Below are 26616 nucleotides of genomic sequence, written 5' to 3'. Positions count from 1 at the left end.
CTATTTCCATCTTGTATTTACCCAGCTCAGTGTGTAACAGCTACTGGCATTGAAGGCTTCCTTTTTCAGAAACATCTGTGGTTTTGATAAGTCTTTGTAGGTATGGAAAAGCCTGAAGTCCTTCAGCTCCAGTTCCCGGAGCAGACTGTACCAGTACCGTACCACAGTGCTGTCATTGCCACTGACCTCAAACCCAGGCCAGTGGATGTGCACCTCGAAGACCAGCTGTCCTATCTGCTCAACAACATCTTCCAGGATCAGGTTTTCCAAGATTTTCCACTCTGCGCTCTCCACATCTGCCTTGAGGACATCAATCTGCAACAAAAACACCATTACTGTGTGAAAATGAGGGACTTGGCAGTTATTGTCAGTAACTTCAGAGACCAGGCTTGTCCATTTAATAATTACATAACTGTTCTACGTACAAATCCTTTTGCAAATAAACTGAAAAATCTCAGAACATTCTAGGGCTAACATGGACACTATGTGAAGTTTCACGCTTGTCTGTTCACAACCCTTCTCCTTCCTGCCTCCACCTCCTGGTCTGAAAAGCTTTGTACCCTGAGGTGTTCGATGCAGCTCATCCTACAACCAAAGAACGTTAGCTCTTTCACAAACCTTGTGGTGGTATCAAAGCTATGGAAAAAGAAGCTGACCTAAATAAACAAAGACATAAAAAAACTAAGGTTTTTATCTCTCCATCATAAAATCCTGCATCAGAACAAAACACACTAACAGCGATTACTAGCAGCACAGTAGAGCAGCATCCTCGTGTACCAGATGCGACATGCACCACGCAAGTACAAGAGAAGGCCAGAGTGAAAGAAATGTCTGCTGAGGTAGCTGGTGACCCAAGCAGCTCAGGTCATCAACTACCCATGGCCAAGATGCTGTCCAAAGCTTTTGCAGGCATCACTATGGATGCTGAGTGAGGATGACTAAATCGAAAGAGAATTATGCAAAGAGTCTGCAGAGTTTTAAGGGCAGCTCCTCCAAAGACAAAGGGATAGCAGGAAAGAAGGCATGAAGCTGTGTGAAGGGAAAAATACATCTAATGGAAAAGTTTTTGGTTTAGACCATTATTTAATTTTGTAGTAAGATGTTCAGTAAATCCAACAGCCCAACACAAGTGTGGGTTGACTTTGCTTGGAGATTAAATGGGGGGAGTTGCATGCTTTAATAAAAAAAAGAGCATTTCAGCACAATTTCACAACTGGTAGAAAACGATGACTGCAGTAGTACTCACAAGCTGCAGAGCTCAAGGGCCTATATGTCTCAGAGCCAAACAGGGGAAAGCTCCCCTTGCTGTGAGAGCAGGGTTTGCTTGTGCTGGTTCCACCTGAGCCTCTGCTGCTGCCCATCTGCTCACACTCAAGATGCAGTTGAAGTGAAAAACTGAAGACTTTATTTAGAGTCAAGAACAGTAAAAAAAGAAACCAATAAAAACCCCAGATTCTCTCTGGCAGCCTACCCTAACCATCACGATGGTGTTGGGAAAAGCGCCTGTGTAGCTACAGGAGATAAATTTGGGTGAGTGATGTAAAAGCACTGCCAAGGCAACCACTTTCCTAAGCCACATCATCCCAGAATGCCTCAGTGGTGTCAGGCTATGCCCTGTCCATGTGGGCTGGCACCCTGGCTTGCAGATCCCTCCATCCAGGGGCTCAGGGTAGGGGTTGTGCTGTGAGCACCTCTCCTGTACAGCCAGAGCTCTGCTTTGCACAGGCCACAGCTAGAAACCATGGGGCCATGGGATGGGATGACCACATCTACCTTTGCTTGTTCTCTGGAGAGGGGCTTACACGGGATGGCAAGAATCTGTAGGCTTGATGTCTCTGGTCTCCATCTGCAAAATGAGGGTATTAACCACTGAAAATCCTCTGTAGGGTGCAAAGGTTGTGCCTGTGAAGAGCTGTGAGAGTTTGTGGGACTAGCCATAAACCAGCTGAAAACAAAACACTGCATTTTCAGAGCAGGACTTGGAAAGTGGGACTTGAATGATGTCCATGGTCATAGACCGAATAAAGACAAGCCAAGTCACCGTCTGTCTGCTCATTAAGGCAGCATTGTGCCTCCTCCACACTGAGGGAGGCAGGGGGCCAGTGGAAAATGACAGAGGGATTATGGAATTAAAGCCTGTATTGTGGCACGTCTGCACGGGGAGCGGAGAGGAAGGTTGCACAGACAACCTTAGCTCTGGTATTTCCTAACTTAACTCTGCAACAAAGAGCCTGTCAGTCTGTCTATCTGTGCGTCAGTGAAACAGTTTAACATAGCACTCCTTTGGGTTCAAGGGGAGGCCGAATGTAAATGATGCTGTTCATGACATTTCGGAGGACTACTTCATGGTTGAGTTCACTTGTTTTCCTTTATACATTGAAATAGGTTACTTATTTTTCAGATACCAACTCACAGCTCTACCTGTAACGCAATTTTGTGGGTAGCTGATTCCACATGGGTGCAATTGCCATGGGACTGTGCTGGTGCACTTCAGAAACCACAGACTTCTGTGACTTTGAAAGCAGAACAATTATTCAAAACCTTTCTTTCCTGGAGGGTTAGGGGGAGAAATGTTTCTCAGTGTTTGCTTTTGGTTTCCCATGATCTTTCTTTATGGTTAACAGTAGGACATCTTTTTCCCATGGTCATGTTTCCAGTCATCATCCAGGTTTGTTTATTTTTCTCTTGAGACACTAATGCTGCTCAGCAGGCACTCTGCACACTCTGCACTGTATCTGCAAAACTGAACCAAAAAGTGGCTGCTAACCGATGTTTCAGTAGGATAAAATGAGTTACCGCAATAACAGCTTAAACACATCCTGAAATGACCAGGAAGGAAACATAAGGCTAGTGGGGATGTGCTGCACACACAAACCAGAGGCTTTTTGTTGCCTTTAGTGCTCTGCACTGCTCAGAGACCTAGAAGAAGGAAGATACCTGTTCCTACCCACCAACTTTTGTGACCGCCTTCCAGGAAAGGCATCCATCTCAGCCCAAAGTCTCCATTTCATGCCACAGATAGGGTAAAATAAACAGCAAGACAGCTTTGTGTCAGAGTAGTTTGAGTGAATAACAAGGGTCCTTCTAACACCTAACACAAGTTTTGTGATGATTAGACTGCTCGGGAGATATTTACCATCAGTGATAAGCAACACACTACAGATAACAAATGCACCATCACCTTCCAAACGCCTTGATTCAAAGTGCCAGTGAAAGGATTAGTGGGCACTTCTATAAATTCAGAGCTCTAATTCACCTGGGAGCACAACTGGAATCTGCTGCTGGGAGTAAATCCTGGAGGGGAAAGATCTACAGTGCCTGGAGGTAAAAGATGGCAGAGTTGATTGCCTGCCCATTTCAAGCACTCACAGACTAAAGCTGGTTCCTCTCATCTTCCACAAACTATGTTATCACAGAAAAGTAAAAAAATGTGCATTTTTTTTTAATGTTTTCCCAGTTTAGCTCCTTTGAAAAAGCACTGCAGCATTGTAGCTGGAGACTTGGAGGGGAAAAAAAGACCTTTTCTCATACATAAACAAGCATACAAAACAGCTGAAAAAGAATGCATTTTAGTTAGTGAAGGTCAACACATACTGTATGAAGGCTCATTTCTTCTTTTTAAGGTAATGACTTACTACAACTGTGCATCATTTCCTAAAGCAGAGATCAGAGCTCTGTTTGCCTTGATCATTTTTGAAATACCAGGGTTAACGGGGGATTTCAGGCTCTGTGTTGCCCCGTGGGCACCATTTAAAGCTCCCTGTGGAGAAGAGTCAATTGAGAGTGAGTAGCTGGAGGAAGCAATTTAGCTGTATTACTTCCAGCATGAACTCAGCATGTGGAAGCAGCAGCCAGGAAAGGCAAAAACAGCAAATGTGGTACGGGTCAGGTAAGGAGGATCCCTCCCTTTCTGTGGGAGCAGCTCTGCAGCACAAGCTGGAAGCAGGGAGAGGAGAGTTCGTTACAGCTTTCAAGTGGAGGAGTGGAGCTCAGAACCATCCCATCCTCCTTGAAACACAATGCTACACCGGGGATTTGAGGCTGTGAGAAATAACCCTCTGCTCCAGCTCTCAGATACCAGGTTACCATTTTGACATCCACCGTACAGCAAGATAAACTCTGCTTGCCCATGCATCAGTTTTCTCCCTCTTTACCTACATACAATTCTCTATTTTCAGCAGAAAATAACTATAAAAAGCTGTCCAATTCATATTTTGATAGCACATAACTTTGCAGATAACAAACAGGTTCTTAAGTGTGGCTTTTCAAAACATAGCTTCTTTTTCCATCTGCAGCCTTTCAGAATGATACTTCCCTCCTTTCAAAATACATCCACAGGTCCTCCTCACCAGCAGGTGATGGCTTGGATGTTCAGTCCCTTTCATTCTGAGCCAAGGCTGTAACTGATGGCAGACAGGATGCTACACAGCCTAATGGCAAATTATGCTCCCAGCAGCTTCCAGCTGCCTCTCTCCATGCTCTTCATTATTGGTGGGAGGGGGAACCATCCTGGCTCTCTCAGAGCCATCCACTGGGAAGACTGGGACTGCTGTGGGCACAATCTGAGCAACATGGATACTGAAATCAGAAGGAAAATCTATCACTACTGGTCACTGATGTACAGCTCCAAATAGCAGCACTTCTCGTTCAAATTACCTCCCTCCCTTCCCACCCGTGCTTACACCTCACTCTGTGATGGTCTGTATGGCCAGCTTCAAAATGACTCCGGGACAAATGTGTCATGTGAGATAATTCACTCCCAACATGACAGATCGGGCACATCTTCAAGATCTGCTTAAGGCGTCAAAGCCACAAAGCTAGCTTGTGCAGCTGCGTACTTACGTGGTCTTCGGTCTTATTGTACAGTAAAGAGAAAACTGTCCAGTTGAATTCACTCGCACAATATGCACATCACTGAAATAGAGAACCGGCAGTGAGAGCAGGCAAGCTTTGTTCCTCTGCTCTCACCGCTGATCCTTCTCAGCCTTGTCAGAAGTCTTTTTTTCTCCCTGTTTTGGTGATGTGCTCCCATGAAAGTGGGATACTAATACATCTTAAATTTACCACTTAAGCTGGAGAAAAATGTTTCAAATTCATATAAAGAAAACTTATTTAACTTTCTCTGTCTGTACGCAACAGCTTGCCAGAAGCAGTAATGGCCCCAGACAAACGTACCCATCCAGAAAGCCCACCCAGTGCATGCAGGATCTCAGCCATGTGCTCCGGAGCATTACAGTCACTTTACCCATGCTGTCCCACACCAGACTACTCTCAGCAAGGATTCATGAGGGCACCCCAAGTGACCCCCTCCCATAGCCACAAAGCCCATGCATGGGGATGACCTGGCACTTTCATTCCCCACTTCCTCCCTTGCTCTCTGATGCCGAGAGGTTTCCCACATGCTCTCTCCATCTGGAAACAATTTCTCTTTGAAAACTCATCACAGAAAAGGAGACAGCCTCACTCTCCCCTCCTCCTGTCCAGCCCAGTTAAGCGATGCCACTTACTTCAGTGGACAGACAGAGAAGAAAAGGCCTTTTAGCTAGAAGGAAGTCTTTTTCAAAGCCACTTTATCAGAGGGCAAGACAATTTCTGGTGTAACAACTGCCACCTGACTTGGGAGACCAGCATGGCCTGAAATCCTTTCTCCCTGTCTGCATTTGGTCAGGAGGCTGCAGAGTTTCACCTGTGGCCTTCCTGTCATCACAAACCTTTTTCTGAACCATAGGAATAGTTCTTGGCAACTTCCCACCTTAATTCACACTGGGCACTGGACCAGCAAGGGACTGCAGCACATGTGTTAATCATCTTCTGGTCATAAAATAATACACGTCCTCAAGCCTGAATTGATTTGGAGACAGGTTTGATGGGTTTAGTTAGCATTATGCTATAATGACCTTAAAGCTAGAGCTATTGTGCTTAACATCTTGTCTAGCCTTTGACCCAGCAAGACCAAGGTTCCTGTACAAGTGACCCAAGCATGTACAAGCCCTGTACAAGCCCTCAGCATGGGGCAGGCCAGCACTACACGTAGACAATGCTGAGGGAGAGGACCTTCTCCTCACAAAAATCCTGAGCATCAGAGATCTTGGTTCCCCAACTCTTTAAACCGAAACCAATCTCCACAGCAGGCAATGGGAGCTTAACCACTACCTGAGGACTCAGAGGTGCTTTCTCAAAGGAAACAGGGTGAGGAGCCAGTGTGAGGCCACGAGCCCCCCCAGATAGTGACCTTCTCGCCTGCTCAGAATGGCAGCAGCTCACAAGGTTCATCCCTGCCCAGAAACACCATGCTCCAGCTCCCATTTGCACCATATTACCTTTTCTAGTTTGCACAGCTCTTCCGTTGTATAGAAAAAGATGAAAACAACATCCCCATACCAGGTCCCTCAATCTGATGGCTAGATTGCCCAAGTGGGAAAAATCCCATAAGGGAGCTTCAGAAACCCTGATTTTAAATAATTTAACATCCTGATCATGAGCAAGAGCTCTGCTCGGAAAAGCCCATGCTGCAAACAGGCATTTTAAATGTTGCATTTATTCCACCAGCAGCCAACAGCCCAGGCTGGAAGTGCAGCCACTCCACACGCTGCCCTGGCTGACTGCACGAGTTACCTTGCAAAGAGCACATTCAGCCATCCAATCTCACAGGAGATGTCCCACTGCCCGCTCCCCCCGCTAAGGGGGGAAAATCCTTTTATTTCTGTTCTTTTGATCTTCTCTGCCAGACACTGCTGGGCACCTGTGGGAACGGATGTTTACTCAAAAGGATAAATGCTGTACGCGGCACCCTCAAGTCTCTTCATTAAAGGGGAACAAACACTTGCAGTCTGTTTGTGTCACCCCAGCACCAAGCAAGGATGCTGGGACCCTGCTCTGTGCTTACATAAAGCAACATTATCCCAGTCTTACTAAAGGTGAAAGTCAGCAGCAATATGACAAACACATTATAAGGGGACAAGGCAGCAGCTGGCACAGGAGGTTTACATTAGAAGTCAAATAGTTAAGCAGCAATTGCTCCCAAAGCCCTGAGGAGCAAGACCTGTGAGTGTGTGCACAAGTACAAGGGACAGAGGGCTTAGGCTACTGTAAAATGGTTGTACATAGTAGACAGCATTTTAGTGGCAAGACCTGTTATTGTTTATTAATACAGTGCCCATGAGGGACTTCAAAAGTAATTGAAGAAAGGGCTCAGAGTCCCATCTTCAAAAACTGTTTACCACACCTTAAAGAACATATCCTGCAGGATGAGAATATGCAGCCCTGGTATAATCGAATAGCTCCAATTAAATCTGGTGGAGGACCTGGTCCCATCTGCACTAGCCAGTGCAATGAAGTTCTTTAAGACTTCACCCCTTCATGGGCATCTATCTGTTTCATTTCATTTCTGGTCCAAGGTGCCAACCTGCCTCCCTTCTGCTTCACTGTCCACCCTGCTGTTAGTTTGCAACCACGGCAGAAAGCAAGCTCTGTGTTCCTGAAAACATGAATAAGGAACACCCTGAACTGCTTGCACAACTACCAGATTTCATCTGGTACAGGCAGTGAGAAGGGAAAAGGAGAGCTGCTGTAGCTTTGATCTCTGGATTTCAATTTTTGAGAATAGAGGGATACCTTAAACTACTGTCAGCTCAAAAATGAGACCAGACAGGATCCAGACACTAACGGGAAAGTAATCAAACAAGAGATGACCAATTCCAGTAACAAGAATTTGTGAACAGTGACAGGAAGGAGGAATGAGCTACTAGGGACAAATGTGCATGTGGGGGTAAATGACTTTTTTGCATAGAGTTCCTAAGTGCTTTGGATAGGCCATTTATCAAAAGAACTTGTTAATGTGAATTACTCCCTGGAAATCGTTATGAAATATGGGTAGCGGAGAAAGACCAGGATGCTTATGGAAAGGGGACTGCTCTCAACTCTCATTAATCCAGTGTCGTGTCATGGACCACTACCCTGAGCCGATATTCAGCACCTTGACCGAACTAAAAACCTACAGATTCACACACTGTACCTAAGCCAGTGCTAATGGCTTAAGCAGCAGCTGGAGAGCACGAATACAGGTCTGAGCTCAGCAGATGGCTCTGCATCTGGTACCAGGTATGGCAGGTTCCTCAGGCTCCTGACGAACTCTGGTTTCAGTGAGAAGAGTGGACCAGGAATGCCTGGCTTCTTACAGCAGCAGCATACCAATGATGACTCCAAAGTGCCTGCAGCAAGTGCCACGCTTTTCTGAATGCAACTATTTGATACCAAAATAGTGGAATGCCGCTGCTGTCGAAAAGAAGGTGGAACGGCATTAGTGCACTGAACTGTGCTGGAACTGAACACAGCTTGTGCAGCCCTCTGGTAAAGCTGAGGGAAAGCAGATATTAATACCCAATTTTTTTTCTAAAGGGTCTAACGACCACAACAAAGGCAATAAAAAAAATAAAAGAAAACCCTAAAAAACAACGCTCCTTCCTTCCCAATTTTTAGCAGACAATAATGTGGTTTGAAAATGCCCCTTTGTTTTGTTTTGTTTGTTTGTTTCCAAAGATGACCTGCATAAGTTCTGCTTCAACAGCGAAATACTTTCATTGCAATTCAGGCACTGCATTAGTTCTTTTCCTAGGGGAAGAAAAGGCTACACATCACACCACATTCAGCCAACAGTATCATTAAAAAGACCTTCGCTCCATGCCTGACAATCACATACTGAACAGCACCTCAGGTTGCTCCCTAGAAACATCACTATCCTTAAACAATATCTTGAGAACAGCTCCTGGTAGAGAGAATTTAAATGAGGCAAAAGGAGATGTAAGGGACTGACAGAAAACCCTGTAAAGGAATGTGTATGAGGCATTCCTTGCATACAACACAGAGTGGGAGAGGTGGTGAGCAGTAAATCACTGTCCAAAGATCTTTGCCTCCAGAAATTTGAGGTTGTCAAGCCCATTTCTCCTTGCAGCCGAAGTCTTCAATCTAGTTACGATTAAAATACTTTACGCAACAGCAGCATCAGCTGACTAAGCAAACACTGAGCAATCACCACCTTGATTTCATTACCACTGAAATTAAAACATATATGCAACCCAGGAAAGAAACACTGTGTCAGGAGCTTGTAGATTATCTGGGGGCAACCATTACAAGGTTACAGAAGGCAGCATGTCCAACTGCAGCTGGAAGCGTCTGCACCAGTCTGATTGCCCCTTTTCAGCACATGGAGTAAAATTTGGCAACTCACTGACGCTCCCCCAAACAAAAGGTTCACACTCAGCAATGGTTAGTGCTTAAACTGCAGCTTTCCTGTGACTCCAAGGAAACTTGCTGTGTTAAACAGGGAATTAATATGGTCCAGCATGTGCAAGTGTAGCCTCAAAGGGACTGAATGAATGTGTTATGGGCAGTAAATCTTACAAGAACTCATAAATCAAACTACAGAGCTAGAGGCAGATGCTTACTGTAGAATAAGGTGCACTCCAGCATTCCCAGCTTTTGCCCTAATGGGGTGACTTAAAAAAAATAAAATTACATCTTCTGGGTAGCTTATCCATTTGTTATCTCCAGCGTCCTCCCTCTTAGCACAACCAGCATGGAAACCAGGAGTGAGACCAGCTTGCAGGACTCTCAAGTCCCAAGGTTAGGACTTGTCAAACAGAGGCTCAGTAGAGGCAGCATCTCAGGCAGACAGATACTGAGCACAGTCTGTGGACAAGCCACTTAAGACTGGACGCAACTCACCCAGCCTTAGACATCTAAACCCAAACCAGTTGTCTAAGCTCCTTTATAGGCCACAGAGAAAAACTGGAACTTCTGAAGTGCAATTTGAGATGTGCAGGTCACATCATCCAGCCTGTTTTAAACATCTGACCTTGAAGGAGATGAAATGGAACTTAATGGTTTCCCTTGAGTTTATGAGGACCTCAACAGTTACCTCAAACGCAGAAATTCAATGGAGGTGACTTCCATGTTCCTCCACTCCCTGGCAGGTCATTTAGACTATAAGCTCTTATAGCTATGGCATTACATAGAATCATAGAATAGTTAGGGTTGGATAGGACCTTAAGATCATCTAGTTCCAACCCCCTGCCATGGGTAGAGACATCTCACACTCAACCAACTTGCCCAAAATCTGCCTGGTGCAAAAGTATCCAGTGCTAAAGTGGGACTGTACAGTGCAGTTACTTCTACTATAAATAGGCCAGGATCAGCCATCTACACTTCAAAAAACCCAGTGTTCTGGGACAAAACTCTTTCTTCTGTGCCATGCAGAAACTGATATAACAAAGAAACAGTATGATGTGTCTACATAAAAGCAAACGCAATGACAAGCAGTAGCAGTGCAGACATTTCCAGGAGAGGAAAGGAAATAAGGCAGTCACAGCCTGAGCATTAGCAGAGACCCCACTGGGACTTCTGAATAGTACTGATTGCTGATGCTCCAGCTGCAGTACGGCAGCAAAACCTTAATAAGATGTTATGGGAAATAGAGGATGTCTCATGTCGGAGAAGACTTAGAGAGGGCAGTGTGATAACCCTACCAAAGCAAGGGCTGCTCTTCACAACTATATCTGGATGGTACAAATATATCTGAATGGTAAATAACAGCTGCAGAAAAAAGGGCCACTTAAGCCTAAAGATCATTGATTGCACAAGTCAACTTGGATGTGAAATTAATGAGTCTAAAATCAGATGAAGGGTGGATTTTTCCATCTAAAATTGAGATTCCGGAAAAGCCCCGAATAAGTATAATAAAGCAAAGGAAAAAAAAATAAGACCTCTGAAGACTGAACTCCAGACATTTACTTAAGGATTTGCAGTGACTCATGAGATCTGGTCTCATTTGGTCTTTCTGATGCTAAAACCAAAGGTAGCAAAGCACAGATCTAAACTTTCCGCTCCAGCAAGGTTAAGGGGGCTGTTCCCTGGCTGCAGCAGCAGCAGTGACAAGGACTCACCTCCCTGCAAGAGCTACTGAGCTTCTGAGCTCCTGGCTTCTCATCCTAAGGTCAGGCTTCCGCCTCAGGACGTAAACCAGTTTGCAGGCACTCATCAGCCAGTACTGAGGACCTTACACGAGTTAAGATGGCAGCAGAGCAGAGTTTATGAACACCAGTGGCATCCACATATTGAACTTGAGCAGCCCTTTAGTTAACATAACTCACAGCAACCCCCAGGCTCCCTGTGCCTTGCCTAAGTCTACCCTTGCAAGGCATAATCAAAGTTAAATGATTCTGTTAGGCAGGGTCAAGAGTTCAAAGGACTATTCTGGTCCCTGCAGTCCTGAGGTGTGTGTGGTAAAGAGTAATTGCATGGATTTGGTTACTCCAAAACTTGAATACAGACAGTTAATTTCGTGTTTTGTTAATCGAATTTCTATGCATAACTAAGTTGTTCTGCAGTTTTCTCCCAGGGCTTTTATATTATGTACTACAAACAGAGCCAATTTTAAGCCAAAATGGTAAATCTGTTTTCTTTAATTTTTGCTCTTTCACACCAGTCTTCTGAACTGTAAGTGCAGCACAATATAGACTGTATTGTATCTGCTTTAGGAGAGAAGCAAGTGATAAATTACTTGCCCAGGAAGAGATGAGGTTATTAATCAAAATGGCTTCAGGGTTTAGTGTTTTGAAGTGTCAAGTAATAAGTAACAGGTGAAAGGGAGGAGGTTTTTCCTTTTGAAACCCTAAGTCTAACCTGTTCAATAACATGAAGCAGATACCTGTTAGCCAGGTTGTCACAGGAAAAAAATAATCTTTGTGAAGAGCCAGTGTAAATTAATGCCTTCAAATCAAAATCAGGACTTAAAGACTGCCTTGTGTTTCTTTTCATGGTAAACAATGACAAGAGTTTGGTCTCTTACACTATTCACAACGACCTGAATGGCAAGAGCTGAATGCCTGTAGTCCCCTGAAAGTTACACCCATGAGCACTTCCTGATAAAATGAAGGTTTTACTTTGTATTCTGATATTCTCGTTTCTAGCTTTATTTTTCCAAGTAACCATCTCATCCACTGCTGAGCTATGCTGCCAAGTAATGCAAATTGTGAGAGTGCATTTAGATACTACATTCAGTTTTCCTCCCCACAACACAAGACAGACAATGGTAAACTGAGGTGAGCTCAGCTGGGAGCCACCAAAACAGTTGAGGACTACAGTACTTGCCCTGCAAGGAAAGGCTGGGGAAACAGGGCTTGCTCAACCTAGGCATGAGATGGCCTTGAATGATGGATCAATCTGTCGGACCTACCAAGAGGTCATCAAGACAGCAGAGAGGCTCTTCAGCAGTACATAGAAGGAGGACAAGAGATAACAGGCATAAATTGAAACTGGGGGCTTTCAGACTGGATATAAGGAGAAACTTCTTCACAATGGACAGTCAAGCAGGACAACAGCTGGCCCAGAGAAGTTGTAGAGTATCCATTTTGGAGAAAACTCAGTGATTTTCAAGACCAGAGTGGATAAAGCCTTGAATATCCTGGTCTGGCTTCACAGCTGGCCTTGCTTTGAGCAGGGAATTAAACTACAGGCCTCTCAAGATTCCTTCTGCACTGAATGATCCAGCAACTCTGTAAGAAGCTCCCCATCCACCTACCACTAATCCACAGGGAACATCAGCACTGTAGCATCCCAGTATGTAGTCAGAGAACATGAAAGCAAAAGCTTTCACGAAGTTGAACTCCACTGCAATAAGACAGAAAATCCTGTGTATTTAGTGGCTTTCTCCTCTTCTTGCTCTGTTTATCAGCAGTGTGCTACAAAGTGTGCATGTTCAGCAAAAAAAAAAATGGTGGAAGGAAGGGAGGGAAGATAAGAAGGATCAATTTTTATAGCTTTATCCTTTCCTGTGGCAAATCAAAGATACACCAGTAAATTCTCAGTTGAGATTTGTGTACTAGGAAACAGGACTTTCATGACATCCTTTGGAGATTATTCCAAGGCTTAAAAGATTTCACACTCTAACGGTTCCCCCAAATACTCTGACTACATGTTTCTTTTGTCAGTCTTATCCTAATATAGTACTAGATAAGTCCTCTACCTCCAGGCTATTTACACTCCCCAGAGAACTGAGGACTGTTATGCCACACAGACAATTAGAAAGATCCGATTCTTTTAATCTTTCCTCAAATCCACTGTAACAACAAAACCCTGTTTGTATTTCTTGCCATAATATCAAGATGGGTTTCCCTTTCTGTGGATGAGGTCCCAGTACTGACTGCAGAATAGCAGGTGTGCTCTCATCCCAGTCAGAGTGTAAACAAGCATGTTCAAACTGTTCGATTCCCTTGCACACAAAACCCCCAAATTGCATGTTTTCTTTTCAAGGCTACAATGGCAAGAATTAGAGGAGGCCTTGTCTGTCCTTTCTTCATGAGCTCAATCCAAAGTCTCTGGCATCAGTAGAAACAGTCTCAATCACTTGGAGGGTCTTGGATCAAGTACCAAATCACAAAGAATAAAAGCAAGGAGAAAATGAAGCATTAACTTCAAATGCAGCTGCCTGGAATTCCTGCCTTGAAGTGGTAACAGAGTGACTTGAGGGTAGGCAGAAGGATTTTTGAAATTAAAAAGAACGGAATGAAGAGCATGGTCTAATTTTCTAATCAAAAAAAAAAAAAAAGTGCTTCAGAAAATATTCTGTGAAACTGTTTTGAATTAACTTATTTATTCGGTCTAGGGAACATTCCACTCGCATTCACCAGAAGAATGAAAACCTGAATGCCACAGTATTTCCTTCAATGTTCTCTTAATAAACTGGAGTTTATCAGTATCTTTACATGACATACAACTTCTCAGGCTGCCTTCCAAATGATGAAAACTAAACAGAACAATGCGAGGAGGGTCAGCCCACTCAGGTATTTCACAAATAAAGAGGACTGTAGAGCATGTAACAGCTTTATCTTCACTGAGACAAAGTCAGCTTCTGACTTCACTAATGTCATAATTTGCACATGGGTGCTACCTGAATGCTAACAGAGCAAGAGGTTATATACAGTGTTCATAATGTGCCAAGATACTTAACCAAAGCTTATGCTATGTGTATGCAGCTAGAGCAAAGCCTGATTGCATGTGTAATATGTGCATTATGTTCCTTGGCTAGTGGGAGCCAGCTGTTTTCATGTCAGATGACTTTCGCCCAGAAAGGTATATACTGAGAATTCATAGCTACACTCTTCTCATTCACAGAAGGTCTTACAATCACTTTGTGTTACCATGATAACCTGGGAACTGACTGTTCTCAGTAGGTCTGGTGTATCACAAGACTCACGCTTTCTCTGGACCAGGTCATTAATCATTTGCTGTGTGACTAATTCTTCTAAAATCAAAACACTCAATGTAAGGCACATGTCAAAGAAAAGCCATCTCCCTGTCTTCCCAGATGTTTCACTTATGCAGAGCCTAGTATAGTTACAGTATGACTAAGAAGTAGAAAAAAGCTTTTTTTCTGCTCGTATCTTCAAAACGGTCCAATCAGTAGAGCTGAACCAAAAGAAAATACTAAAGAAAAGCAAGAAGTTAACTGAAAAGGACATCTTGCAGTTTATAATAACAAACCAAACAAACACTGCTCTGCTGGCTTTGTAAATCTTACAGAAAAGCTTCTCCTTAGCTCAGGCTATTTCTTAAAAAAAAAAAAAAAAGAGAAGCAGAACTAGCTTCAGGCAAATAAGTATATTAGCATTTGAATTCATGCTTGTATAGCCTCTGAGGGAAAAACTCTCTTAAAAGCAGCCTAAGGAACTTCCTCAAATGTATTCTGGCAACAGTTATTTGAGGCTTGAAGATTTCTAATGTCTTTATAGTTCCCTAAAAACAAACTGGAAAATGTAAAAAAAAAAAAAAAAAAAAAAACCCACAGATGGCTGCCAATTTCAAAACAGGATGTTTTTGTTGTTGATGACTGTAATTAGGACCAGTGACCTTGAGAATGTAAACAACCCATCCATTACCTCTTCTCTTCTAATCACTTTGCAAATATTTTTTTTCACTCTTTATAAACTTGGCTGCATGAGTAGCTTAGTGCTCATACTCAGGCAAAGACCAGAAGTTCCACAGGATTCAAAATACTAGCACCAAATGTCACCAGCTAGTTAAAGGAAAAAGGAAGGGAGGAGGAGGGAAGTATTTAGTATATGGCTAGCGTTTTAAACTCAAGGTAGCTGTCATCAGCAGACAGAAAAAGCAAGACAGAAAAGGCACCCCTCCAAGAAATGTATTACAAATAATGCTGAAGAAATATCTGCAGGACATAACCTTGGAAAGTGCTCATACTCCTGAGACAGCAAGGAGGAAGCTCTGCAGCTTTCCCAACAGCTAATCCCGCAGTCAGAAACCTGACCCCCGAGTCCTTACCTTCTGATGTCCAAATTCATTCAATATTGTGCCCAGCTTCTTCGTGTTGCTGTGAAGTTTATGAGCAGCAATGGCTGGATTGGGATCCCTCCAGTCAACGGACAGGCGATGATACCAGAGGTGCCGACCCTCCTGAATGTGTGCTGACTTGATGCTGGGGTCAAAGCGATGCACCTCACATCCACTGTTGGCCATGCTTGTCTCAAACTGATTGTCATCATTGCCTAGCCTACAAAAGCAGAAACTATTAATGTCGCAAAAAGAACTAGGACATTCTGAAGATTTATAGTAAAATCCAACGTATTTGTTTCTGAACCAAAGTGGAAGATCTGTTGTGCTCCTTCTTAGGATAGATCCACAGTACTGAACATAATCTAACCCTAATTCTGATGAGGTAACCAGAAATAAAGCTAATGGTCAACAGTAACAGCTACTGAAGATTTGGAGTAAGTAGCTAGATAAAAGAAAGTTAAAGGAACACGTGTTATTTTTCCCCAATGTCACATTCATAACTGACCTTAAGAAACTTTTAATGACATTGGTAATTTATAGAATTAAACTACAGAAGTGAATGGGCTGAACTAACCTCACCAGAAAATTCAAGCTATATACTGCATACAATTAGAATGAACAGCTCCTGTCAAGGCAAGAACTAATCCACTTTTAGCCAGGCTGACAACCTTCCCAAGAGCTTCTTTGTAATTCAGAAGCTCACATCATTTATAAGAAAGTAAATTAAAAGTTAGACTGTGCTGTTATTATTCATCTATTCATATTTTTTCTCTATATATTCCTCTATTTTCAATTTGCTTTTTCTTGACAAGATTACAACTTGCCTTAGTCCCCCACTGCACAGACTTCCAATGACCAAGCCATAAGCAGAAGAACAAATACATTTAAAATCTATATAATACTGACACAAGAACGACATGCCTCTCTTTCTCTGGGCACAGGAAGACACAAATAAAAAAGGCAAATCTAAAAATGACTCCTTCACAACAGTAGCAGAGTTTTTACACAACTTCAGAGAAAACTGCTGCTAATTTGGCAAAGACCCCACAGAAGAACTAAAATTAATAGCCTCATCATACAGTGGCACGGTCTCAGTCTCCATCTCTGGAAGGAGAAGATGGACTTTACAAGGCTGTGCTACATTCCCGCTTCCTACAGCCAGCTGGCTTACAAAGGGTACACTAGAACTAAAAAATTCTGGTATTTACCATTATAACCACATGTCTGGACCACAGGCCTCTGCTACTGCGTAAAATAGGATGTCCTCCCCACTCCTGCTCCTCCAAGCTTGTTCCAAACACGGTTCAAATCATGCACAAAACCTTAAACTTAACCTAAATTATGCTAAATTATACACACATGTAGCGCTGGGAAGAGTCTCAAGATTTTTAAATGGGCACTTCAACCAGTTGTACTAATTGAGAATATCTATTATGTACTAACAGCATGGCATTTATCTATCATACACAAACCATTACATGGCACTACTCTTAGTCATACTGTCAGAGCACCTGCTACACTACACCACAATTATCCTAAGCAATGGTGTGAGTCTAAGATCTGTCTGTTTGTATCAACCTGTAAAACACAATACATTTTAAATCATGATACACTACGGTATGACATTAAGCCAGCACTAAACATTTTCCATAAATGACACACTGGTAAATTAAAATGAATCCAACTCATGAAACAATGTTCGGAAGAACATATGTTTTGGAAGTTTCCAATATGGTATGACACTTGCTGTGATACTGGCTAAGCACAGTGTAATGGTGCCTTATTAGAAGGTCTTCTCCTCAACCACCTTCCCCTTCAGGCATCCTGGGAAAGCAGGAGAAGACAGGGTTTGCAGAAACAGCCCAGAATGCTTTTAAGAACTCTATTTCACATGATTCCAGCCTGCACAGCTGCGTAGGAGGAAAAGAGAGCAGCTTCCTTTTAATAAATTCAACACACATTAGTAAAAAGTTCAGAAGTTAAGCAAGTGAATTGACATATTCACTTGCATGTGGCTTTCTACAAAAGGGACACTGATGGACAAAGACCAGTGTAATCCCTTAGGAATGAGAAGCTGGCTAGAAATGAACATGTGAATTGTTGGGGACAGTTACAGCATTAGAGTGATGAGCCTACCAGCGACTGACAGACACATGTGTCCGTGACACACTTCAAATCATGCCAGCTGGTACAATGTAGAGGACCAGATGCTTTTGATGTAGACAAACCTCAGGCTGCTTCCAAACAGATCGCTGCTCACACGGACTGCAAAGAGAGGTTCACAGTGGTGCAAAACAGAGGAAAAAAAGTAATGACAGTGAAGAAGGTGCTGATACATCTTCTCGCACTCTAGCTAACAGCTCAAATTTATGCCTGAGGAGAGATGTAACCAACAACAAATATTTAGGAGAGAAAATGAGGTCATCTCCAAAAGAATTGGTTTGTAAAATTCCTGGCTCACACATGATCACGCTAAGGGACAACATAGCATGAAAAGAGGTAAACGAATGAGGTCTCCTAAGAAAGGTTTTGTGTTACTTAAAAAGGAAGTGTGATTTTAAAAGAAAGGCATGGAGTTCACACACAGAAGACTGGAGAGGCCCTTCCCCATCACCAGGAGAGCGCAGCTGCTGCCTCCAGCAACATCAACATAAAAAAATGCTAAGTACCCTGACCTATTTTTCCTGTAAAGGAGAAGGGAGCTCGGTTACAGTTGGTAGTTGCATGCAGTCCCCTGCAATGGGAGTAGAGGTGCTGCTTTCAAAGCAGCAGAAACAGCAGCTGAAGGATGGCTCTCCTCCTCTGCGTGCCAGTGGGAAGGAAGGGCTTGCTGGCACTGCTCCCATCCAGCAGCAGGGCAGGGATGCTGACCAGGACAGAGTGCAGCACCACAGGGAGCAGTGTCCCTTGGCTGTCCCCTGCTCCCAGGGTTCACAGAGGGTCAACAGCACACAGAGCCTCCCACTTGGAATAAACACTGGGCTGCAGCTTGCACTGAACTGGAACATCACACTGGCCCCCACATCACCCTGGAGTGCAGCCAGCACGCAGGTGGCACAAAAGCTGCTTTGTCTCCTCCAGCACAGCTCTAGGGAACACCTGTAGCTGATCCAGCCTGATAACTGCAGGTACTCCAGCTCCCACAGAGACCACAGGACAGAGCTGTAAAAGCATGCATGTTACGGTGCACCTTTACCTTTCTGTGTTGTTTCTCCTTCTCTTCTTTCTCAAAGGAAGACAACTAAGCTCTGCAGCTTGGGAAAAAAGAAACATCCCCTGCCTGGATCCTAAAGCCCCTACACTTTAAGATCCACCTGAAAGGGCATTTATATAGTACTGCAGCAAGACTCTAAAGCTTAACTGGTAAGTTTGTGAAATCCTATTTATATTATCCCAGCTTGAGTGCCTGCCTGTGGTGTTTGTAACAGACTTAGCTTAATCTAAGCAGATTTAGCACTAATAACTAGAGCTCACTAATGCATATTGCAATTATGTATCATACTGGGAAATCCTGTCACCCAAGCAAAACCATTACTGCCTCCCAGCAATGGAAGCAACTAATACTAATTCAAAAAGATCTCCAGATGTTTCAGACACTTCTCACCCTCAATCACAAGTAACCTCTTCCACAGAAATGCCTAGGCAGTATGAATTGTTCCGGTTTTAATGATATATGGATTTAATTCAGGACACATTGAACTTTCACATTTGTCCTCCATCCATCCTCTCTACAGAGACTGTTCTTCACTGGAAGCAGCTGATCCCCCTTTGCTCTTTATGAAGAATATGAGATAACAAAAACGTTTAAAGGGGATTTTTGTCTCACTTGGAACAAGATTACTTTTCTGCCTGTCATAAACTAAGGGAAGTGAGTCGGAGAGAACTGTGCTCCAAAGGCTGCAAAAGTAAACTGGAGGATTGAAGACTGCTCCTCCTTAACCTCAAATATTTTCCTTTTATTTTTTAGCTGCTTCATGTGACGCATCATGGTTGGGTATTTACTGCACATGTGTGTCTGATGATTGTTGTGCCAACAACTATTTCAATCTCTCCTAAGCCCTACTGTTCCATCAGTACAGCAAATCTGTCATTCAGGATCCCTGCAGCATAGCTAAACCAGCACAACATATAAATGTAAAACATAAATATAAAATAATATAAAACATAAATGCACTGTATGATACATGCACTAGCTCAAGTTTGTTAGAAAACATTAGAAAGTTACCTTCATGCTGGTCAGCTCATGACAAATCTGCATTTCCTAGCACAGATGAAGTCAACTTTGCATTGTGCCAACTGGCTAATTCAACAAAAATAACCATTCTCAACCCACACTTAGTCTATAGCAAAAAGGAAGAGGGACATTAATACAGGAGCTCAGGTCTAATATTAATGGTGTGTAACTTGAAGGGCAAGGGCTAGATCAATTCCACTAAACTTCGAGTACCTTGCCAAGACATCTAATGCCAGCAGCCACATTATCTCAGACCGTCTACAATCAAAGGAAAGCTGTACCTACCTTCAAAATGTTATTTAGCTTAGCTGATTTTCCACCTGAACGTGCCCGCCTCTCCCTACTCATTACTAGAAGGAGCCTCAGGCAGTTAGCCAGTACTACAGCCAAGCAGATAAATCCAGGCCTCAGCATGGACAGGTCTCTCCTAAAGTCCACAGGAACGTGAAAAAATGAGGGGGGTGGGGGGTGTGTGGAGGGAAGGAGGTGGAATTAAATGTGCATTTTGCATTAAAACCAGGTAAGTATAATTTGAAATAGATTGCAAAGAATATTCAGAAAATAAGAAGCAACAATAGTTGAGAGGAGTTTGCTCTCTGTATATGCGATTTGTCTCTAAGGGGCATGGTATTGATCTGCCATGGAGCACTGCAGCTGAGCAAAAGCAGAGAACCGCTCACCCTCTGAGGATTTTGGTTTTTTCAGTTCAATATAAGCTTGATCCAAATATATGCCTTCCCAAATTAACAGAAAACACTCCCTCTGACTGCAGTGTGCTCTACATTAAATGCTGGCATTAACTGCCATGTGCTAATAATTGAGAAATGCCACTCAGACACAGGTCCTTGCTATCCACCACTTGCAAACCCACAGCAGCAAAATCACAAAAATAACCTGCTTTGTTTGGAGGGAGATGAAGCCTTCCAATAAACCTCTAACCTAACGCTGGCTCCCAGGACAGCAAAGACATTTTTATTAGGCAGCAGCCATGTGGTGATCTGTGTGACACAAGCTCCAGAGCCCAGCAATCATTCTCCTAATGCACCTGAGCACTGATGGGTAATGCAAAAGGCCAGCATGGCCTGATGACCTCCCTCATCCTCCCAGGAAGCAGTGTTTTAATAGCAGGCAAACAGACTGCACTCATGGTTTTACTACCTGTGAATACACTTGTTCTGAGAAGACTGAGAACTTCAATCTCAAGAGCTGTAAACACCATAAACACTACAAATGTTGTAAAATAAAGCCTTTATTATCATCACCTTTGGCCCATGTCACCCCTGAAGTGCTCAGCAAACACAAGCTCATATGGAAATATACTAATTTGTCCCAGGTTTAGTTAATGAAGACTCATATGTATGCAAGTCATTTTTGCTCAGGGAAGATGCTGTAGGTTTCTCAGTTTGTCACCAATTTCCATCTTCCTCTATGTGAACTACCACTCACCATTCAGCAATTTGTGTTCATACCAACATTAGGAAAGCAAAGGAAAACAAAGACATGGAGAAAGGTTGTTTCCAAAAAGGATACCCTAAAGAAGCATCTCAACAGGTCAAGTCTGTTGCAGCCTATGTTGCGTTTACAGTGCTTTTTGAAGCTGGGTGTCACAAAACAATTTGCTGTCTTTAAAGAGAGCACTTACCCAAGAGAATAGAGACGGCACTGCTTGCTTCTGATTCGATGAATGAGGCTAAACCTCTCGTCAAGACATATAGACCAGGGCTTCTTTGCAGTTTCAGAGTGCCCTCTCAGGCTGTTCAGGTTCATGTGCTCACATGAAATCTGTTGAAATCAAAGGATGTTTCATTTTAAGGCAGGACTTTTAATTCGTTTTTAATTTGCCTTCTGGGGAAAGAGTGGAAAGAAGGAAAACGTTAATTGGCTTTATTTAAATCTGACTGCCAATCTGATACACGGCTATGGAGAAGTGATGATTTTTTTCCTTGATCATCTGTTCTGCTTGGTGAAATCTGAGGTTTATATAATGCCCCAGTTAGCAATGCAATTTGAAAAGCAAATAATTAAGCATTAGCACTATATCCAAAACCAATTTTCCCAATAAAATTTCTTTCAGCATTAAAATTATTATTTATTTTTCTTTTCAAACCTTGGAGTGGATTCTGCATCCTAAATTAACGCTAAAATCATGTCACGATTCAAGACAGTAATCACAAGTTGCAGCGTCACTGCAACGTACACTGTATACCTTATCTAGAGTGTCCTTGATCTCAGTTCCAGAAGGGATTTGATCATTAACCCAACACATTCCTTCTCCAACAACAAAGGGATTTAAGCAAGTGCTTAACTAAACAGAGAAATCATCCTCCTCTGCAGGGAGGAACACTGAAAGTCAAAGTCCTCATAAAGACAAAAAAATCAAGGACTATAACATGCTGGATTCTTCAGAAACCTGGAAGTGTCAAAAATCACTCAACTGAGAGGTGAAGTCAGCTTTGCCAAGAGCTGAGCAGCAGCCTACAACAGCCAAAACACAGCAGTGACCAAGCCAGCGAAGCTATGGCTTTTGTGGAATGAGTGATACCCCCAAAGGAGCCCACGCCTGCAGCACCAGCTCTGCCTGTCCATATCTGTCTGGAAAAGGTAGGCATGGGGCTGAGGTGTGCTGCAGCCTTTCCAGCATTCAGGAGCCAGGGCACATCAGGCAATGGAAAGCCAGTGCAATGTGTACAGCTGCCACCACAGCAGCAGTAAGCGGGTAGCAGGGAGCAGAAGCACCAAAGCTGTGGCTGCCTCTGCCCAAGAAAGGCTGGGCTGCACTGCATCAGCACCTGCTTACAGGTGGTTGTCAAAGGGCTTTTCAAACATTGTGCGGCCTGGCTATCAAATTTAGGGGTTGCAGGGCACAGGCTGAGAACATGTAGATAGGAAAGCAGAGAGTAAGAAGAGCTGCAGGAACCCAGCTGAGCCATCATGACAAAAAATTGTACTTTGGGCGTAGTACCAACCTTGGCTGCAGGGATGGGAGCTGGCACTGCCAGAAAGCCAACAATAAAAATGGTGAATAGAACACTATTAGAGACAAAACCAGGTTACACATCAGTCCTGAACCAACTGTTCTCATCCTGCTCCTTCCTTCCTCTACAGCAGCCAGCCCAGGCTCAGCTCCCGGTTTTAGTCAAACTAAAAAGCACATCTAACCCCACCTAGAACCACAGAAATGAACAATTTTACACAGGGGTGGAGTAAAAACTGGAAGGCAGCCTTTGCTGTGGCAGGCACACCATGTACCTTATTGTAAGTAAATAAAACTTTCATTCTTTAACAATCTTAAACTGTGAAAGATCATTACCTGGAGAATTACATCCAAAAAGCTGCATGCTAAATCACCGCCTCCCTGCTCCTGCTCAGCTCATAATTCCCGTGGAAAATTCATAAAAGCTAATATAGCATCTCCTCATGCTGCTCTCAGAATTCACTAAGTTTTAAGTAATGATTTGCACTGCACCCCATTACCCATTTCCCTTCAGTCGCATAACAATCAAGGAATAAATGGCATTACAATAACAAGCACTAATTTCAAGACACAGAAGAATAATGTGCTCTCTACAGAAAACTAAGATTCTACAATGCTGCCACTTAATTGACTCATGGCATTATGAGCAATTACAACACTCAGAATTTGGAGCAAGTTTTAACAGCTCTTGTTACCTAGTAGCTCTTGCTACCAAAAATTAAAAATAAAATAAAAAGCACAGAACTCTGCCTTCAGCACCATCATCAGCCTGTTGCATGATTTACAGGCCCTGATGCTCTGAGCTCATGTCCTGTTCTGGGCTTTTACTCACTACTATCATACAAACAACATGGTTCTTCCGATCATTAGATACCAGCATTGAAGAAGCTTTTTCTGGATACACTCCGACCCTACTGACGTGGCATCTCCCCCCTCCAGCAGTTTGAGACATTCTACACTAATGACAGGCAGCTGAACTCAGGCACAGTAATTAGTAAACACTTGCTCAGCAAACAAGGAAAATGAGATCCCATGCTCATCTACATAAGATATCCCATTTCCAGAAGTGCTCTAACCAATCATGGTGTTATCCTGTCAATTATTAATCTATAAAATCTTCCAGGTCAGGAATGAGGATTTGTCTCTTTTTTTGTTTTCACTTATGTTTGTGTGTCCCCCTCCATGGCCAGCTACTCTGGGAACAAAACTTCTTGGTTAGTGTGTCAGAAGCAATAAACTCTCTACTAATTGATGCCCTTGTAGGCTTTGACCCAACTAGAGGAATTTAGCAGCATCTGCCACAGTTTATTAGGTCACCAAGAAGAAGGGCGTTTTGAGCTTGGTATGTCTGCCACAGCATAAACTTCTGTACAACAAGGAGTTTTACACACATCTCCTGCTGTCTCCACACCCATCATGTTGCCTCCTGCCCTCTCAGTGCTGGCATGAGTGAAGGCAGAGATGTCATTTTCTTGAGCATTTAGCCAGGAGTACCCACTGGAAAGAAACTGGAAGATAAGTAAACACGCTGCTTCCCTCACAGTTACCACACCATCAGCAGAGCAGCATATTTTTAGATGTGTTTCAAATGAATCTCATCTCAGCCTCGAAAGCACTGCATTAACAAAGAATTTCATATGTGAATGATGTATCAGTGACATGAACACCTGAGGCTTTTTTCTGTTCTCCAGAGTAAGCAATGGTGCAGCTAAATCTGTATTCACGGGTCAACGGCTGACAGGCCTGGGTACCAAAAGCAGACACTCTGTCAGAATTATCAGCATTCAGCACCTTTTCCATTTTTTATTACCCAAAATGCATGCATAAATGCTATTGTACAGAAGTGATGCCTCCATTAAGACATGATGGCCCAACTTCCACATATGCTGAACCTCGAAGTATCTGTCAACACAATCTGGATTTGGAAACGTCAGTATTGAAAAATCACACAAACCCACTAATTTTCCAGGTCATCATTTTTGTCCTTAAAATATCAGAATTCTACTGGGACAACTTCTCCAGGTTAGGGACTGATGCCTTTTTCTCATTTTACTGGAAACTCATTTTACCGGGAACCTCAAATGAATCCTTTTTAGCTAAACTAAGCCTGGTTATCTTATTGAGAAGTGGAGTGGCTGAATACACAGTTCTCTCATTACAGAGTGCTCTCTACTTTTCTATGTCTGAGAGAGAAGAACCATGTCTGGAATTTCACCTTCACCTGTCAGGACACAAACCCATCTGGAAAGCAAGGAAATAATGCATTATTTCTACCCTGTTTTGACCTTCACATTCATGTTGAATGTCAGTGCTAAGTTAACATTCTACACTATAGAAATAAAGCATTTAAAAACCAATCTGGTGTGAGGTTAATTCCTTATATGAGCAGGAACAGCCCATGCCAGACAAACTCTTTTCTAGATGGAGACTGAAATGAAAAACCTACCTGAGAAGTGCTAATGTATTTCAGGAACCTCAAGGCCTCACTGTCGAGGGAAGGAGTTGGACTTGCCCATGGTTGTAGCTCTATGTGCCATTTTACAGTCTGCAAAGCAAAGCAAAGCAAAAAAACACCTTAAAGGAACAGGATTCATTTCTCAGTAGAAGGATAAAATGCAAGAGCAAATAAATCAAGGAGATTTAATTTCAAACAAAAAGAGCTTCCTAGGGGCTTGCCTACACATCAAAGTATTTCAGAATAAAGTATAAAAGAATAAATATGAAAGATAAATATAAAAGAATAAATATAAGTATAAAAGAATAAATATAAAAGAATAAAGAATTGAGTAGAGTTTGAACTATAGTGAAAGAGCATCTAGCTATAATTTATCATGATCGGCTTTGAAAGCAGATGTAGGTAACTAGAAAGAAAGAGCTCTTCATCAAGGCTACATGCATCAACACAGTTATTCTAGGACACCCAAGTAAGCCCTGGCTTGTAGAAACACATGAAGAAAACCAAGATTTGAATAACTAAATCCTCTAGCAAACCAGTGAAATAATTCTGTATCTATTGCGTATCTCTGCTTGAATGTCCACTGAAACAAGAATTTGAATTGCAAACACGAATCACCAAAGAAACCTCTGCAAACAATCTGATTCTTAAAATCTAGATTTGATAGAAAAGCCAGCTTCTTGCAGTCTTTGACAGAAGTCCTCTTCATCTCCAACACTTGCCTGACAAGATACACCAGAATTCTTTGTTTTACAGAAAAAAAGGTCAGCATGGCTGCCCATAGCCCTACCACTCCTTATTTTCATAGCCAGTAGGAAGCAGCTTTGGTGGATGCTTTCTGCACTCCCTGCAAGCCCCCTCAGCTCCTAACTTTGGGGATCCTGACAGCTTTTCCAGCAACACTTCCCACATAGACAGAGTGGGACAGAAGAAGTCTTTCAGATATGTGCTTGCAGAGCAACAGAGCTCTGTGCTCTCATGTGTGCCACCTTCTCCAAGTTGTGCCTGCTTTTGTCACACTAGGAAGCTTAGACTTGTTATCTATTGCCCTCAAGTAGATAAAAATACAAGCACGGTGTTAAGTTGTACTAAATTAAGATTGATTCCTCATGGCTTTTCTTCTTCAGGCACCGTAACTCAGTTCCATGTCTGGGCAGGTACTATCAAGCTTCCCTTTAATCATCCCCAATTAACCGAGCTTCCACAACAAACAGAATCAGGTTTTTACCACATGGGTTCCTGTTGACGTTCAGTAACATGAAAACAGAAACACCATTCCGATTCTCATAGGACCTTATTTCAAAAGCAGCTCTGGAAACATACAGGAAATGGCAATTAACCACAGAGGATGGAGGCAGGGTGCTGAGCCCCCATACAGGACTGGTCTGTGGCACCAGGAGAAAAGGAGTGGTGACGGTGGGGATCCTCTGACACCAGAAAGGAATGCAGGAAAGAAAGAGAAGGCAAAACTAGAAAAGAAAGATGTTTAAAGAGGACCACCAGACCTGATGAGTTTGCCTTGAGCTGCTATCATGAACTGATATTTTTGCAGCCTAAGTAAACACAGTCTGGAGTAAATGTGAACCAGGAGGGTTGTATGAGGTT

General features: G+C 42.9%; 1 protein-coding gene across 1 annotated transcript in view; it reads right to left on the bottom strand.

The window, feature by feature from the left end:
- METTL24 (methyltransferase like 24) overlaps window positions 1-26616 on the bottom strand; it is a gene marked incomplete at both ends in the record, with an annotated part of 48151 nt that continues 21535 nt past the window's right edge. Inside the window, 4 exons of the mRNA XM_080615495.1 lie at window positions 1-315; window positions 15337-15565; window positions 21225-21364; window positions 25003-25101. Of these exons, the coding sequence (XP_080471621.1) occupies window positions 1-315; window positions 15337-15565; window positions 21225-21364; window positions 25003-25101 (783 nt within the window). The remainder of the gene's footprint in view (window positions 316-15336; window positions 15566-21224; window positions 21365-25002; window positions 25102-26616) is intronic.

The sequence above is a fragment of the Psittacula echo genome (genome assembly GCF_963264785.1).
Source record: "Psittacula echo genome assembly, chromosome: 4".
In the NCBI taxonomy this organism is placed as follows: Eukaryota; Metazoa; Chordata; class Aves; order Psittaciformes; family Psittacidae; genus Psittacula; species Psittacula echo.
The sequence above is the reverse complement of the archived record's forward strand: the minus strand, read 5'-3'. Positions and strand labels throughout refer to the sequence as shown.